At 47.9% G+C, this 18019-nt stretch overlaps 1 protein-coding gene across 1 annotated transcript in view; it reads right to left on the minus strand.

The window, feature by feature from the left end:
- NRP2 (neuropilin 2) overlaps positions 1-18019 on the minus strand; it is a 113986-nt gene that overhangs the window by 23424 nt on the left and 72543 nt on the right. Inside the window, exons 10-14 of the mRNA XM_009890251.1 lie at positions 17680-17824; positions 17033-17382; positions 15760-15904; positions 11895-12011; positions 9195-9347 (exon numbers count right to left, since the gene is read on the minus strand). Of these exons, the coding sequence (XP_009888553.1) occupies positions 9195-9347; positions 11895-12011; positions 15760-15904; positions 17033-17382; positions 17680-17824 (910 nt within the window). The remainder of the gene's footprint in view (positions 1-9194; positions 9348-11894; positions 12012-15759; positions 15905-17032; positions 17383-17679; positions 17825-18019) is intronic.

An 18019-nucleotide genomic window follows, 5' to 3' on the forward strand; every position in this document is an offset into this window, starting at 1 on the left:
AAAACAGCCCCTAAGGCACAGCACAGAGGTAGAATGTGGTCCCAGTGAGTGAAGTATGCACAGGTGACAACTATGTAGCTGCAAACTTGAAGGTAGCTGAAATACATACAGCAGGGGATTCACTTGCTTTAATATTACATTTTAAATTGTGCCATGCTTTTCGTCAATCCTCAGGGAGGAGAATTGGTGTGTTTGATGTCCCAGGAGAAGTTCAAGGCTGAAACTAGAATAGGAGATACTTGATCTGAGTACCAATAGCAGCAAAAGCCCGTGGATACAAATCCCTGGGCACAGCTGGTTTGGTCTGGAATCAGTGATTTCCAGATCTCTCTGATGAGAAGCCTCCTCAAGGAGTTCTCCATTTACAGCCTGGATGCCTGAAGTCCCTTAGCATGGACTGAATGCCAAGTGTGTAGCTGATCTGATCCTTACCTTCCCCCTCCCATCATGACCAATGGCAAGACAGAGTCCCTTGAGTTGCTCTGACTGCAGCGCCTGCAGTACGAGGTGACACACAGGCCAATGACAGATACCACTGTATTTCACATTTCACTCATCAGAGGGATCAACATACTTGTTATACAGTGGGCAAGTGTCACTGGTGCTTCATGCCAGCACGTGTGAGCCCTCCTGCAGCCCAGGAGGGGCTACTTCAGCCCCAGGACCACACCTAAGGGTCTCTTGCTTCCTTTCCCCACGTCTTAGCCTGCTGCGCTTGACAGCCGAAGCTCTGAGCAGCAGCTTGCCTCCTGCTTGCCCTGCTCCCTCTGTGGCTTCAGTGCCCACAGCAATGGCACAAGTGTCTGCACTAACAGTGTTTGCAAAGTACACCCAAAACGCCTCCAAAACTTAAACCAGAGAGACCTGAACTTAGATCCCAGTTCCTGAGCATCAAAAGACAGGTCCCACCCAGAAAACAGCAGCTGACCTTGCTGCTGCTCAGCAATCTGCTGACATCCCAACCTATGGGAGATGTATCAGTGGTTGCACAGCCACTGGCCCTGCTGCAAGTTTATCACTGCCAGAGAGCTGGGCTGAAACCAGCCACCGTGAGCTACACAGCTTTCTAAAATAAATTTAGGACAAGACAGCAGAAAGATTTGCCATCACTCTACCCCTGGGATGCACGATCAAAATATTTCAAAAGCGTATCCACTCCATATGAACTTTCACTGATTTTGCTGCGTGAAGGACAAATCTGTCCCTGACCAGCCACAAAAAGAAAGGGCAACATTTTCCAGCAATATTTCCTAGCACCTATGAAATGTACTTGGGCCACTTGGCACTTTATGCCAACAAACAGTAGCAGAAAAAAGATGAAAGCATGTTTGCTCACTCCTGTTTGAGTGAATCACTTGAAAAAGTACCATGCCGTTCTCTAATGGAGTGTTCTTGTGATTTACCTCGGAGTGGTAGTGGTGGAGGAGGAGATGTGGGAGATAAACAAGTGGAGGAAGAAAAAAAAAAAGAACAAGCTGTACTTCATGCCTAAGGAGCGATAAGGCATAATAAGTCATCAAGGTCTCCTGAATTAAAATCCTCTTTTAGTAATTCACTACAAACCTCTTCAAAGAAAAAAGCAACAACAACAAGAAAAAAGCCGCAACAACAAACAAGGTGGAAGAGCAAATCAGTCTACTATCATACAATTATCTCACAGATGAAATGGCAAATCCTTAATAAAAGCACCAGGCAGGCTCAAGAAGGATCAAACCCAGATCCTCAAAGTTCAGGACTGACCTTTGGTGCCCACAGTGAGTGCAGGGATGCAAGCCACCCTTGGATCCACCCAAAGCTCACACCTGAATGCAGGAGACAATGTTAATTGTGCAGCTGGACACCCCCCACAATCCACACCCCTCACTGGGAGTTGGTGGTACCCAGCGTCGCTACCTCCTCCACTCCAGTAAAAGAGCCTGTGTGCCTCTGAGACACATCCCTCATACCAGGGCTGACTCCAGCTTCCAATTTGTTCCCATTCCTATCAGGCTGTGAAATCAAAGAAACTCCTGAACCGCAGCCAAAACCAATGTCCCCCCCATCCCCCCAAACCACACAGGCTCTTTCAGAGCCACAGAAGCCCTTACAAACCATGCATCTTCTGTGCTCCCTGCCCAGCGCTTGCTGGGGCCCATAGACCTTTTCAGGACCTGCTGGCAATCCCAAGGGCTGTGGGGAGGCTCAGTCTTTGAGTGATGAACCCTGCTGCTCCCCTGCAAGTGGCAGTGGGTTTGGGTACCATGTGGTCCTGCTCCTGGTAACAGGAGCTTCTGGAACAGAGAGTGGAGTGCAAGCAGACACGACTTTCTGTGTCATTTGAAGATGAAATGGCTGGATCACTCTAATGGCTAGCTGGTCCTTCTGAAAAGCCCTGCGAATTTGCTGAGACTGACTGAACAAGGGCACTGTGAAGCTAATTGTTGGAACAGCATGTGGGAGCCTGGTGGTTCCAGTAGTCACTCTGTTTGATGCAGTAAATGGAAGCCTTTGGCACAGAAAGCACCTGAAAGGCTGATTTCCCCCACTAAAACGCTTGAAGAGAGCCTTGCAACGATGAGCTGATCAATTCTTCCAGGATTTAATCTCTTTCCCAGAACTTTGCTTTGCAGCCTCTATTCCAGCTACCACGGCAGCTACAACCCCCACCGAACTGGCACCGATAGTTCAAAGCGCTGGCTCAAAGAAGGCAGGACAAACCTGCTCAGGCATTTTAACCTACTGCTGTTTTTGCAACTGATGCTACGGCATAAATCTCATGGAAGATTTATGGGATCATCTGGATGTAGGGGAGCCAGAGGAGCGTGAACATGCAACCATCCCCAGCCAGACGATGGCAGAGTCGCTTGTACGTGCACGGCAGTGAGTCCCAGATAAATCACCAGCCAGGCCCTGCAAACAAACCATCTGGCCAACGCGGTTTCCTCTTGGCGCGCCTGTCCCCTCCTGCTAGCAAGCCATCTGAGAGGACATTAGGGGCAGCGGGGGATGAAGCCTCGCGGTTTGGGTCAGGCTGCAACCACAAGCCATGGCAGCCGCTCCCCTCTGCAAGGTCAGCCTGCCTGTGCTTGGGTCCTGCACGTCTCACCCCTGCTCCCAAGAAAAGCACCTTCCCTCATTGGTCTCAGCAGCACATCTGGAGGCTTTCCAGCAAAACATGTTGGGCAGGATGTACACAAGCAATTACTGAGATTTCAGATTCCCTCTGCGTTTCCCCCTTGCTGGATATTGTTGACTTACAGCTGCTGCTCCTATGGAGGACCCACGCTGAATTGCCTTCACTTACATCCCTCCAAAGGTCACCACACTCTTTGTTGCAGATCTTGTTTCACGGTGTGTTTTAGTGGTAGCGCTGCAGCCCACCAGCAGCCACTTCTTGTCTGTCAAATCCCATAGGTGACATCTCTACTCTGGGCCCTGCCTGCTGCCTGCACAGCCCCAAATGCCACCCCTGACCATGCTGTGTCAGGGCTGGGGAAACGTTTCAGTGGGGCCTGATCCTGCTGTCCTTCTGCATCAGTCCTTGCCTTTCCCAGGGAGCGGATCAGCTCAGATCCCCTCATGACTGCAGGGTGCTCTGGTAGCAGGGGGATGGCAGCTGCATGAATATGCAGATTGAAATTGGATAGTTATTATATTTTTTTTTTTTTTTGGCAAATCATACAAATTCACCTCAAAAGGCTGCCGCTGTAATTTCAGTGACAGGCCTCTCCTCAATGACAGACTTTCATTTACGAAGGGAAATCAATCCTCCGTAAAACTAATATTTATATTAACTAGATCACTGCGTCTGCTGGAAAATCCCCTCAATTTTGATTATGTGTTAATTAGCCTGCCAAGTCCTTGCCATTTCAGTCTCTAAATCAGTCCGTGAAAAGGCATAAAACCCCACACCTGCCCAGAACCAAGCCCTCCACCTGCTCTTTGGAGCCGTTCTAATGGACGAGCCATTACATCCTTTCTCTTAATTAAGCCTCACATCCTCAACAACGCGGCGCAATTGCGAGTCACACTGCCTCCCCCTAGGAGTGCAGGGAGGGCACGGTGTCCCTGACAAACCAAATGCCAATTAGAGCCTGACATTTATGCTAAGTGAGCTGCTTACCACCGTGCCGCATCCACCGCCAGCCTGGCAGGCACCCTGCGTGCCCCTACATGAAAGGGTGTGCGCAGACACACCCGCACCCGGCGTTTGTGCACGCACAATTAAAGGCATTAACCGAGCCAGTGCTTCCACCGCACAGGCTGCACATTGCGGCTTGCTCGTGTGCGCACACTTTCCCGAATTGGGCTCTGTGACTCACAGGCTGCTAAGTCACTGCTGTGAAGCGACGGAGTGATGCACATGCTAAGATCTGAGAGACAGTGTCTTGCTTTCCAGAGAGCATTCCAGCCCGGTTTTATAGGCAGCGTGTGTCACTGGTGTTTGGGTCCAAAAAGTGACTAAGGACTCAGACAGGCGAGCATCAAAGAAACGGTTGAGCCCCAAAGGAATGGTGTCTTCTCCTCTGCCTCCAGCCCAGCCCAAGCGTGCTGGAGCTTTGCTGGCAATGCAGGGACAGACTATGGCCATGCTCATGCCCCTTCTCCCATGAAAGACAGTACAGGCACGAGGATGGCCACAGCCTGGCCTTAGCCCGCGGCCCGGGCACTCGCACAGTCCAGCCAATGCTCAGCTCCTGTGATCTGGGTGCTGGGGTGTCCCAGCTCTACCATGCTGTGAGCAGCCAAGGCACAAATGACATCTTAGGGTTTTCTGTCCTCACTGTGCAAACAACGGTCAGGAGAGCAATGTACAGCTCTGCTGAGAGGCAATCTGCACCACACATGGGGGGAGCAGGGAGAGACAGAGCCAGGTATGTGGTCTTCTTCCCACAGCATGCAGCTGCTCACTCGTTGCACAGAAGTGCTTGACTTTCACACCACCCCACATGCAAAACTCCCTCCTACTTCAAAGGGGACGGGATTGACCCTAGGGGTCAAAATATGTCCCCAAGGCACAAGCCCTGAGACTGAGTCTCATGAGAGTAAGTGCAGACCCAATTCAGTCCAGCCCTGCTCCATTAACACCATGAAAACGTTTCTGCTGGTTTGGACAGAATAGGATCAAGGCCTTCAGGCAGAAGTTCTCATGGATTGCAGGAAAAATATGAAACTTTTCCTTTTAAAGATCCCATGGGAAAAACACAGGAATGGTAAAGGGTCACCATCAGCTTAAAAACAGCTCAACATTTGTTTTCCTTAAAAAATAAGCTCTTAGGAAACTTCAGAGCACTACAAACATTCCTCTGCTGGAAACACTTTGAAACAAATAAACCTTTCCCTGCAGTGCCTGCAACCTGAATGAGCAGCATTCCTGACCCTCAAAGCCAGCAAGGCCACAGCCCACAACAGAAGGTCTTGGTGGGCTTTTGCAGCACAGCCCAAGAGCTATGTGGTCAGGAGAGCTGCAATCTTAAAACTGCTTCCTTTTCTGTGTGCATGTACAGCTGCCAACATCCAAACAGCACAGGGTTCATAATGCCGCCGTGGCTCTGACCCCGGCGCCGTGCTCACCCAAATGAGAAGCAGCATGTGGTAGAGGTGCGGACCTCACAGTGCTCTTCCAGGACCACAAGGTATTTACTTAATAACTGCAAGAAAAGAGGAGGGGAAAAAAAATAGGCTAACACATCAATTCCAGCTTTTCAGTGCTGGCTTATTAGCGTAGCATCACTGAGAACAATGCAAGTGCACCTACCAGCTAAGGATATGACCCAGGATCTTTACACCCTTCAGGATCAAAACCCCGGTGAAATTCAAAGACAGTGAAGAGTTGAGGTGCCCAAATTACCAACCCAGATTTATTTTCAGGTCTTAAGACCTCTGTTGACACCAATGGCACATTGCCATTGCATGCAGTAGGAGGGGGAATGAGACATTGAAACTTGAACTTGTTGCTCCTTGAAGCTTGCTAGGTGCAGCTAAGGGGAATCTTTCTACAGATGGGAAGCATTTGAAAATCCATAGAGGGAAAAATCCTGGCAATCTCTCATGGGGGCATGGAAAAGGGAGCAACAGTATTTTTTAGGCTTCTAAAGGGCATGGTAACAGCTGGAACCATGTTGGATTTCTGCTGAGTTGGGCACTTTGGGTCCACTTTCACCAACCGGGTCCCCCAGGCGTGTAACGGGAGCCTGCAGGAGAGGACGTGGAGCTAATCCATGGTGTGAACAGCCCAAGGAACACAGAGCTAAAAAAAGAAATGCAGAGCTGCCTGAAAGAGTATCTTGGAAATAAAAATAGTGGAATGAGAGCAGTGGGTGTCTTGTCAGTCTCGAGAAGAAGTTCTCCACGCCAAAGACAAGGAGGAATTGCATGCAGCGCATAAAATGAAATCGGGAGATATCTGAGGAATTCAGGCCTGTCTCTCAGCAGACTTTTCTAATCAAGTGCCTCACAGAGGATATTTCACCATGGTCATTTCCTTCCCCCTCTCCCTCTCATGCAGATTGAGCCAGGGCTCCTCCTCTCATTATTATTTTTTTCCCTTTTAATTTTAATTTTTGTTTTGCCATTTTCAGAAGAAATAGAAACACATCCCACATGGCCCTTAAAGGCGCAGCACATTTCCTTGCTACTGTGGAGCAGCCACAGCCTCTAGCCAGGGCCAGCACCTTTAAATCAGAGTAAATTGGGCTCCAGCGGCTTTGAGTTCCCGTTAGCTTTTGCCCTGCCCCTAAACCAAGCACAGCTGCTCTCCTTCACCCAACTGCTCACCCTGGGGTGGGGAATTCACAAGAAAAGACCACCCCGAACAAGGGCTTTTCATTCCTTGCTCCCTGGAGTCTGAGGATGAATTTTCTAAGTAGAAACAAAGTGCTGGAGGGAACGCAAGGGAAAGGCAGGGAAGAATGGGGGAGTGTGAACCAAACAATGCTTCGATTCTGTCCCTGACAAGGGGCCGGCATCGGCCTCTTTTTCATGTTTCTCGAGTTGCTTTTAAAAGCTGTGCGGGGAGGAAAAAAGCAAACAGTTGTTCCCTTCTGTGTCATGTCGTCTTAATTTCCAAAAGCAGGACCAAGCGAGGCACAGCAGCAACGCCTTTGCATGTCAGCCCCCCTGCAGCCCTGCGCTACATGGACAAGGCAGCAGCACAGCTGCCGGGAGGGTGCATCCCTGCCCGACCCAGCCAGGAGCTGATCCCATGGCAGTGCCAACAACCATCCCTCAGCCTGTGTCTGGTATCTGCTGCTCACTTCCTCCACTGCCATGGGCAAGTCACTTCAGCCCCTCTGGAGCTGCTACCTCCTCCCCTTCCTCTGCCTGTACAGCCTGTAACTTGCCGGGCTCCTGCCAGCAGCCCGATGGTGCTTCAGTGCCTGGCTCAGCACAGCACTGTAAGGGAGAGCTCTCCATGCTGGCACAAAACCAGATCACTGAACTCAGCAGAAAAACATCCCCCCGGCTGCACTGACGAAGTTTTGCAACTCATAACTAACTAGGAAAGAGAAGAAAAGGTAGAAGGGTAAAAAACAGAACTGCGAGCTGAGCTGTCTGAGACAGCACCAGGCTCTCCTGGGCTGTGCAAGCGCACAGACGCACACACGTGCACACATACAACAGAGTCTTCTAAGAAACTATAGCCAACTAATTGTAGAGAGACTCAGGGGAGAGGAAATGAAATGAAAAATTGAGTCTGAGTTATAAAAATAAGTAATTTTTATCCTACTTGCAGGAGGCTTATATTAATTAAACATTATTACAGTGAATGAGATGGGGAGGGTTATTAAGTCTGGGGCTGGTTGTAAGTGTTCTCTCCTGTTGCCTGAGGCTCCACAGAGCTCCAGATATTAATCTTGTAAAGCACTCAAATGCTGAAGAGATAAACACTTGAAATATGAAAATGTTTTTCTCCATAGCAGACACTGTGACCCTATGTCACGCCAAAGAATTTGTCAGATGTCCATATAGGCTGCTCTTACAGCATTACCGTGTCTCTTAGAAAAATGCTGGGCACCTCAGGAGCTGAAGAGAGAAATGATGTGTGCATTTGTGTGGGGGTGATTTGTGTGTGGAGATGTAGCAGATTCTCCTCTTCCCATATGTTTCTGGAATACATATTTTCCTCTTTAGCACTGCCTACCAGGTGTTGGCTGCACGGCTTTCCAACTGGCTGGCAGCACTGCCAATCTGGCCAGCGCCTCTGCCAGGTGGCTAACAGGTTCGCCTGAATGTTTGCATCTCGAGACTCAACCTTACCAGGGGGGAAGGGTGGGGAGGAGCCCACAGCATGCACAGCTCCCTGGGTACATGGCATGCAGGCACTGGAGTCAGGGCAGAGCTGAAGCCAGGTAAGATCAGCCAGCTTTCCTTGGGGAGCCCTTGAGTTTCATAAGCAATGAATGACAGTGAAGAGAAGTGATGTTATGGTGATGTAATCTACAGTTATAAGGAAACTGGCAAATGTTCTTTGTGCCACCCATGCCACAAAGTCAACAAGGGTAAGGAAAGGGCACTAGTCCCGGGGCGAGTTCCAAGATGTGAAGCTGAAGAACTTGATATATCAACCACACTGCTAGAGGCAGGCTCCCTTCCAACCCATGCCAGCACATCTCAGTGAGGTCCTCCACAAATTAGGCTCTGCCATGCTCATGCAAATCTCTGCTTCCAAAGCACAGAAGAGAAAAAGAGCAAAAGTCACACAGCAAGGAGCTGGCATATTTCTGCATTCTTAGGGCTTAGCTCATCTTTCACTTGGAGGAGGCTGAAATCCAGCCTATGCAAGCCCAGAGTGCAGAATAGCTGAAGACTATAGGCAATCCAGGCGACATATGGGAAGAAGAAATGCATCTCTAACAAAAGAGGAAATGCATTCTGGTGAAAAAGCATTGGGTCCTACAGAGGACATTTGGATCAGGATGTGGAACAAAGCCTGGGCTAACCTACATGGCCAAAGGGGATTCAAAGCCCAGTGTCCAATTCAAGGCTATCTCAAGAGGACAGTTAGTATGATTCAGTGCTAGGGGCCACAGTCCTATAAATAAGTCATGAACCCATAAAGCAAAGCATCTGACAGCTTCCACAAAAGAAAACATTGAGGTCTGCACAGCCTTCACAACTCTTGTTAGCTGTGCAATAATCAGTCATACTGTTCACACGGAAAAAGCCCCATCAGTTCCCTCTTCCCTGCTTTGGTACAATATTAACCACCTTACCAGGCACAGTCTCAGGGCTTGGTTCAGCGTTGCCAATCCAGGTGCTTGTAGGCTGAAAAGACCATGTATAACCCATTGCCAAGTCGTGTGACCAACCACAGAGGTCTTCAGGGAGATCAAAGTTGCAGTTGAAGTTTGCAGGGAGATGGAAATCTTATAAAAAGAAATAGAAGCAAAATAAAGTTGGATTAAAAAATGACCTACCCATGAAGGGTTGCTATAAAAAAAAAAAAAAAACAAGCCAAAAGTAAAATAGCTGGCAAGCCATAAATACTGAAGAAAGCATGAAATCTCACTCACACTGATGCTTTTAACCTATCTCACATTTCGTCAGCTCCAGGGATCAGCCTTAAGTTCTGCATCATCAAAATGCTCATGCCACGTCCTGCGGCTAATCCACCAAACTAAGCAAATATAAAAGCAAGTACCAAATGCTTCCAGACTCTAATCAGCACCTTCTCTTCATCCCCTAGAGCGGTCAAATATTAAATGCCTTCTTAAATGTCAGGGAAGAGCGCTTCCTGAGTGCCCTGTGCTCATCAGCCTGTGCTCTGGCTCCAAAAGGAGAATCTCAAGTGCTCCAGAAACCCAGCTCCTGAGTGACAGATCTAGCCACTTGCACCAGACGGGAGCTGTCTGTCAACGTGGTGAGCTGTCACTCACCACTTCCTACCTTCTCGTGGAAATGCTACCAGGGGAAACGTGGGGGCACCAGGAGCTCAAGCTTTTGGATTCTGAGTGAAAGGAGCCAGCCTCTATTTCTAGCTCCACTACGGACTCGCCACATGGTCTTTGGGCGAGTTGTTTAACTTTTCATCTGTGAAACAGGATCAGAGCTAATTCCTCTGTGTCAACAGCTTTAAAAGCTCTGGAGAGCCTTCCTGCAGAGACGGGTCTGTGGGCAGGAGGGCACATGCCAGGGGCTGCATGTAGCAGCAAGGCAGCTGCTGGCTCCTTCGGTCAGGGAAGCAACCATAAGGCATGGAGGCTGCAGAAATGGTCTGAGATCATCCCAAGAATGTCAGAGCCTAGTTATAGGCTGGGTTTTTCCTGAGCAAAGGGGAAGTTTTAAATCACAGTGCCCACAGAGTGAGTGATAGCCAGAAGGAGGTGAGTGACTCAAGCAATAGGCATCAGGGGAACTTTGCTGTGAGGGGCAAAGGGCCTTCTTTACATGCTCCCACTTTGAAATAAAACAATGCAGATTGAAATAATCTAATCTCATACCCTGGAGAGCCGCATTGTTTCTGTTTGGCTGTCATAAATCTGATTGTCCAGAGAAACACACTCATTGTTTATGGAGTATGAGAATGAAAATTGCTGCTAAATCTGAGGGAAGCTGATGGGGAGGCTGGTTCCACGCTCCACAGCATACCCTGCTCACTCTCTTGCCCTGGACTGCACCCAGGAATCGTGCTGTTGCAGAGACTATTACTGGCCTAAATTTCCTGTCAGCAGCTTCCCAAGTGCCTCAATAGCAGCAGAATTGCATAGGCTTATCACTAAGGCAAAGCAATGAGAATCAGGCCCTTTGAGCTACTTCTACAACTTGCATTTCCAGAACTGAACTACAGCAGAATCCCAATGCGAGGTGTGAAAAAGCCAATTAATGTTCTTTTTTTAATTTATGTATTTTAAAACCCATTAATTTTTCCTCTGGGACTGGAAGCTGAAGTGACAGAAGTCCTAGGAGCTATCTCAAAGGATAACTTTTCTTCCTGAAATTTCTCATTGAAGTCGTCGTGTAAACGCCCAAGCCCCAGTGCTGAGGCCCAGGCTCTGCTGTTGTGCCCAGGAGTGTGCATCTCCTGCACACCGCGCTGTACAATTAACCCTGCACAGCCCTTCCATGCCCACTCCCCCTAATCTGGACATGTCACAAGCTTTAGATGCTCATATCCCGCCTTGCAAGGAGCAGAAGAATATGAAGTCTGCTTTTACAGGTAGGGATCTGAGGCAGAGAGCATTAGTCGCCCCCAGCATTGGCTCTTCCCAAGCACAGCATGTAGTCTAAACTAACATTCAGCTTCTTCTACAGTCAGAAGAGGCAGGCAAGTGCCAGAGACATCAAGCCATTCCCTGTACATCTGACAGCCATCTAAGACTGGGGGGACAAATTCCTGCCTGGAGTTACTGTTCCCCTCTCTCTGCTGCCTGCACAAGGAGCCCAGATTGTCCTCCTAAATTTTAAGCAGCTGGTATTAGGGAAGATGATGCTTAAGAGAGAGGTGTTCAGGACATCAGCCTTCTCTACATGTTGTGATTTACTCCCACAGTTGTGACGTCTGCAAAAGGAGTCCTGCATACCAGGCAGTCTGAATCTCTCCCCTGAATCACCTTCTGAATTTATGACACCCAGCCAAGGGGATCTGGAACGGAGGTGGCTCTAAACAAGGCACTAAGTGAGTTGCTTCAGGTCATGTAAGGAAGCTGGGAGAGCAGCTCTTTGAGTCTCATACCCTAGGGACAGAATTAGCTGCTATCTCTTGCTCTTGCATGCTTCCTTGATATAACTTATCAGATTTGGCAAGTTTTGTTTGTTGGGTTTTTTAATCTTGGCCTACTACTAATAATATTAGTATATTATTAAGCTTTCCAGGAATCAGCTCCATGTATAGGAGCAAATGGGAAGATAAGAGTATTTGCTTAGCTCTTAACTCATCATTTATTGAGATAAAGATGTGCTGCTCTGATACATACCCTCTTCTTCTCCACAGCTATCACCACACTCGGTTGCCTCTTCATCAGTTGGGTATGGGGTGGTGGTGTCTTCGCTCTTCAAAGTGGGCACCAGTGTCTCTGCAGTCGGCTTTACATCTGAAAAACAAGGACTAGAGATGCTATTTGCAATAGACAGTACAGAAAGCCCAGGTAGGAGGAAACAAAGCAAAAATATTTTTTCTCTTGTTCTTATAATGGCAGGAAGAGATAGAACGAGAATACCATGAAATTTCTACATGCTACAAATGTCAGCGTGGTTTGAACTTCAAGTGAACTGGCTGCTTCCATATGGGAGTTCCTTTGATTTAGAGTCCTGTTGGACAAGACTGTCTTCTAGACATACATGCTACTTTTTCTCTTAATTTTTTAATCTACGCTGGTGTTGCCAATCCACTTAGCTGTCGTTACCAGATAAGAGAGATCACAGGCAGAATGTCTTTTTCTTTCATAAAGGCATATGACATGTTAAAAAACCACACACAACATTCCCACCAATCGTGCCAATTTATAAAACAAGTCACTCAAACCCACAAATGACGTAACCGCAAACGGACCCAGAGGATCCCCTAGCGCGCTCTGGCTCGCTGCAGAAAGCATCTGGTTTCACACTCCAGGCTCCTGACTACACTTTCAAAGTGTCTCTGTCCAATTTCCCTCTCTCCAACATGGCCCGTGTGAAACAACCTCCAAGCAGGTGTCAGGGGAAATTTAAGCAAGAAAGGGAAGGATATTAAGATCAACAGTAAACGACATTAGGTTCCAGCAGTCTCTCCTTTTATGAGTACAGCAGGCTTGATTCTTTCCACTTTTAAAAAGAGGCTGCTTTGCTCAGTTATGCGTGATTGTGTTTCTTTGTCGGTACCCTTCAGGATATCATTTAATAAAGCCAGAAGCAGGAGGAAATGGCTAAATACATTGAATATTTTCCATAGGCTTCTTTCTGCCCTTTTATTTTCCTGTTATTAAACATGTTGCACATAAATTCTCAGGGCTTTTTTTTACTTTTTTTTTTTCTTCCAGTGGCTGTCTTTTGTTCAGGATAAAATACCAAATAACCTCAAAGTCTTTTAATTTGTAAGTTTAAATTTGTTACAACCCCATAAAACTCTGAGCACAACCAAGAAGCAAATTGCAAGCAGCCAGGCACAGAAAAATGTCGTAAAAAAGAGAAGGAAAAAAAAAAGCAGCAGGTGAAGGCAACATATCAAAAGCTGCAAGCTATTTAGAGCTGGTACAATTTTTTTAGGTTGTTGTTCTTGTATATTGAGATTTATAGCTGAAATGTGACAATGTGGAAGGACCTTGAAAGCCAAGTCCCATACAGGACACAGATGCTGAGCGGATGTAAATCAACAGTGTTGCATTGCCCTGGACAAGCCGCAGAAATATATCTTGAAAAATCAGTTACCATGGCAGAGCCGCAACACGATGGTTACAAGAGATAATGAAAATAGCAGGGAGGACAACGTGATGTGTGAAATGGAAAGTGAAAAAGAGAGGTCTTGCTTGCTCGCTTTCTCTCTCCCTGGCCCAGCAAGTGTCTGTGCAACTGGTGGTAACTGCTGATCAAAATGCAAAGTCACTGAGCAATTGAAACCAGATGTTTGGAACTTCAAAGCAGAGAAAACCAGCTGCAAGTGAACATTCATCAATCTCCACTCTTCAGAGGAAAAATTTTGGCAGGTCTTTGAAAGAAGTCAATTGCTGACTGCCTGCTTCCCAATTTTTGAGCTACTAGCCAACTAGTTTGTGAGCCCAGTTGCTGTTAAGTTACCTGTTTGACTCAGTAATTAAGATGCTCCTTGCTGACAAGAAATAAAAACAGCTGGGCAGGGTAAACATGGGCTTAGACCCTCACTTGAAAATATTTTCAATCAGCTTGTTTTAATCCCTCTCTTAATCTTGTTCCCAAGCAAGTGCAATTGCCTGGGTTTTCACAGCCAGTTTTGTAACGTGCCTGGGTCCTCCCAGCAAAGGAGAGCTGTGTCTTGGCGTTGTCAAGGACTGCTGCATGTAGCCAGCCTGGATTTAGCATGCAGATAATGCCATGGGCTATCTCTGCTCCCCAGGTTGCATCAGGGATATAAATACTTTTTATAACACAGTGAATCCACAAGATTACAAGCCCTGCTCTGATTACAAAGCTGAATGCCTGTAGATCAATAAAGCTACGAATATTTATGACTTGGCAGTTGAGTTTTAAACATTACAATGTGCAAATGATTAGACAGCCACACTGGGAAATGACCATAAAGCACCCTGCCCGGAAAAAACATGGGCTGTTGCTGCTGATATTGAAACTGAACGTGGACGTAGCTGTGAAAGAAAATTTGGACCAAAACTAGCACGAGAAATTGAGGATGCCAAACCCCTCTTTTTCTCTGATTTGCAATGGAGTGCAATGGAGGGGCTGACGTGTACATGGTCAGAGGTCTTGTGTGACCACCTCCCTTTGTGGCAGTGATGCAGAGCTGTGATGCACCAGCCAGCAGTGGTCTGCAGAGATATAGCAGCTGGAGATTCCTGGGACCCGCTGGAAGCAATGATGCAGAAGCTGCTTGACCACTTCTGCATGGAGCCTCAGGTCCCACTGCTTGCATGAAAGCCACGGCGCCTGCTTCTTCTACAACATCCCAAAGATGTTGTAAGACTTAAATTAATATCTAATCTTGATTTAAAGTTTAGATCATTTAAAATGGATTCCCAGTCCAGGCAGAGATTTGCCATTGACTTCAAAGGTGACAAACTATCATTATTAACTGTGTGCAAGTGTGTTCTGTGATTTACTATTAAGCGTTCATAATGCATCTCACAGCACATCACAGGGTGAAGGGGTAGTAAAGGCTCCACGAAAGGGTGGAAAAAGCTCTTTGTCTTTTAAGCTTCCTAGAATGGGAATTCTTACAAGAAAATGCCTTCTACAGATGTGTTTATAAAATGGAAATCATACGTCTTTATCACTGACATCTGGACACCAGATTCAGATTTAAGCAGATTATTAAAAAATAAAAGAGATTAGAAAAAGGGACAACTAGCCCCTGGCACTGAAAACCTAGCATCAGACACAACAAGCTGTTGGGTGCATTTTTGCCTTTTGGGGATGAAACTATGGAGCAACCAATCACCACTGAGCCTCAAAAGGGTCAGAGGCACAACCTCTACTGATCCCAGTGAGTGTGTTAAACAGTTTTCACTTCTGTATTAAAAGTAATGGTGGCTGCAAGGCATACCACTTGTGAAAAACAGGTGGACAAAAGTGGACAAACTTCCCTGGTCTTAGGGATGTTGTAGAGACGTCATAGAGTCAAATCCCCAAACTTGCCTGCAAAAGTATTTCCACATGGGGTTCAATGAAGGAGGAACAGTTGTTTTTACAGCAAAACCTTATTGTGGCAGCCCACTGTAGGAAGTGTACTGGTCACTGCACTCCTCTTCTGCACCTCTGCTTCTCTTCCTACTTTTGCCTTATCCATTTGGATTAAAAAGTCCAAGTGTTATCTAACATGGAGAGTGGGAAAGCCTGCACAACATCCAGTTAAAAGTTCTGAAAGGAGGGAGAAGGGAGTTGGGGACAAACCCCGCATGGGTCTCTGTGCGAAAGCTTGGATTGGGGTCCAAACATTGCTGCTACAAGCTGCGTCAAGGCCAGTTCCTTTTAAGGTGGAAGTTAAAAGATGGGCTTAGGCCACACTGCAGGTCCTGCCTTCATGGCTGCAGTCTCCTTGACACAGTACAGCCCTGAGGTAGGACAACAGGGAGAGAAATCACCTTACACTTGCACCTCGCTGGTTTAGTGCCCGCCACGGCCCCAGTGGAGCTGGTGGGCAGTCACTGGGGCTCCTACCTGTCCAGTCACAGCCCAGCACCTCCAGGCGCATTCCTATTCCTGCTTGGGACCACCTCTCTGGGTGCACTCGGACATACTGGGCAGGAACAGGGTCAAACCTCCGGACTTCAGGGATATCATAGTGGATGTTGCCTTCAAAAAGCTACAGAGAGAGAGAGAGAAAGAGAGAGAGAAAAGGCAAGTGATGTGTGCATCCCACATGCTTTCCACCAGACTTTGTAATTTGGGTCTGGCAGGACACAGATGCAGTCTGAAATAGTTTAGCTGTCCGACTCCAGGCCATCGAGTCCAGCTGAGCAGAAATTGGGCTGTTCCTCCTCAGTTTCAAGAGGACCAGACAGGCTGTTTCTAAGAAACTTGCACAATCTCTCTTGGCCTCTGCTTTATATCCAGGGGTCAGATTCTGATCCAAGCCACACAGGGGAAGCCGGGGGAACATCCACTAACTTCACATATAAATAAGATCAGATTTGTCCTTTGGCAAATAAAGAAGCTACTGCTTGTTCTAGGATAGTGTAAACGCTCAGTTTTCCTCACAGTCCAAGTACTGCTGCTTTTCAGCTTACAAGCACAAACTCAGGTCTGTGGGGAATAAAGAGAGTGCTATAGATAGCATCAGGCCTTCTAAGACTCATTTGTGGGGTCAGAAAAAAATTAAAACTTACCCGAATTTTCAGAAGCAGATGAATTTGCATAAAACCAGAACAGGCAGTAGCATAAAATTCATTTATTTTCAAGCTTTCTGCCACTCCCATACCACTAGCAGAAAGACTATGTGGAACTCCAGTGATGCGCGAAAAGCATGGGGAATTTCAGGGTCACATCAGCGTGGCAAAAGGGACTTCAGATATAGCAAATTTCCCAAAGAGAAGTTGTGATTTATCTTCCTTTTCCAGAGGTGCAAGCAATAACAGCAACACCTTTCTCCATTAAATATGCAATTAGTTTGTGTCAAACATAGTTGAACACACCATCTTGTAGGCTCTGACCTGCAGGAGCTGGGAGGATCAGAAGGGGATGTCCACATCCCCAGTCCTGGTCCACAGTAAGAAATGAAGGGAAACTGCCATCCCTGGGGCAAGGTGGAACCTACACCCTCTAGTACAGCTTAGGAGCAGGACCAGGGGATACCACCTGGAATTTCGTGGTGACAACCCAAACTCACAAGGTCTCTGTGGGGAGAGACAGCTAATTTCCCAAGACCTCATCAGGCAGACTAAAGACAGCTGGAAACGTATCTTGTTTTGCAGCTGCACCAGGCAATGCCTACCTTGGCTTGCATTGTTTTGGGGTCCTGGATGAAGTCCCAGTCCTTTCCATTCATGCTGTAAGCCACCTTAAACTTCTTCACAAAGGAGCGGGACTCAGTGGTCGTCATGCTGTCCCCTCCACGAGCCCCCTGGATGATGACTCCTTTGATATTCTTTGGTATGCCAAGGTCCACCTGCAGCCACTCCTCCCCAGGCTGGGCTTGAGGGACACGGGGAAACCAGCCTGAGCGACTGCTCACCAGGCGAGCCATGCTGGGAGACCAGTCGTAGCTTCTGATGGAAGAGGCTGAGATCTGCGAGTCAGGGATGAGGCCAGAAAGCATTCCCAGCAAGTTGGAGCACGGCGAATCTGCAGGGAAGGAAAGGGCATGAACAGCTGGGGCAGCTGAAGGGAGCGCTCGTGGGTTTTCTCACAGGTTTAAGCTCTGGACACTAAACCAGCACAGCACTGGGCACTTCCCCCCTGCCTCCGGGACCTGGGTACCTGTCCCCCCAAGTGCCCTTGGGACAGGTACCTGCATGCTGCTTACAGTGTCACCATTCCCACCTCAAGCAGCCATGACAGCTGCAGGGGACAGCACCCCAGAACAGGCTGTCAGAGGGACAGAGAGGAGGGCTGAGGCTGAGGGGAGGAGGTGACCCTCACCGGTGATGCGGCAGCCATACAGCTCCAGCCTCAGGGCGATGCCGTTGTGCCAGCTCTGGGGACGGATGCGCACAAAGCGTGTGAGCACCGGGCTGTGGATCTTGTTGAGAACCACCTCTGTGGCATCCTCGTTGGCCTGAAATGTCTGGAAGAGAGAGGGGGCACAAATATGGTTATGTCCTTTCCAGGTAGAAAGAAATAACCAGATTAGCAGTCAAAATAATCTCAGCAGCGAAAACCTAAGGAGAGGCTTTCTGGGAAGGGCCCGCCTCCAGCCAGGGCAAGCACCCAGGGGCAGGCAGGGAAAGCTGAGCCACTGGCAGGATAGCATGGTAGGTGG

The sequence above is a fragment of the Charadrius vociferus genome, unplaced genomic scaffold (genome assembly GCF_000708025.1).
Source record: "Charadrius vociferus isolate BGI_N301 unplaced genomic scaffold, ASM70802v2 scaffold147, whole genome shotgun sequence".
NCBI lineage: Eukaryota > Metazoa > Chordata > Aves > Charadriiformes > Charadriidae > Charadrius > Charadrius vociferus.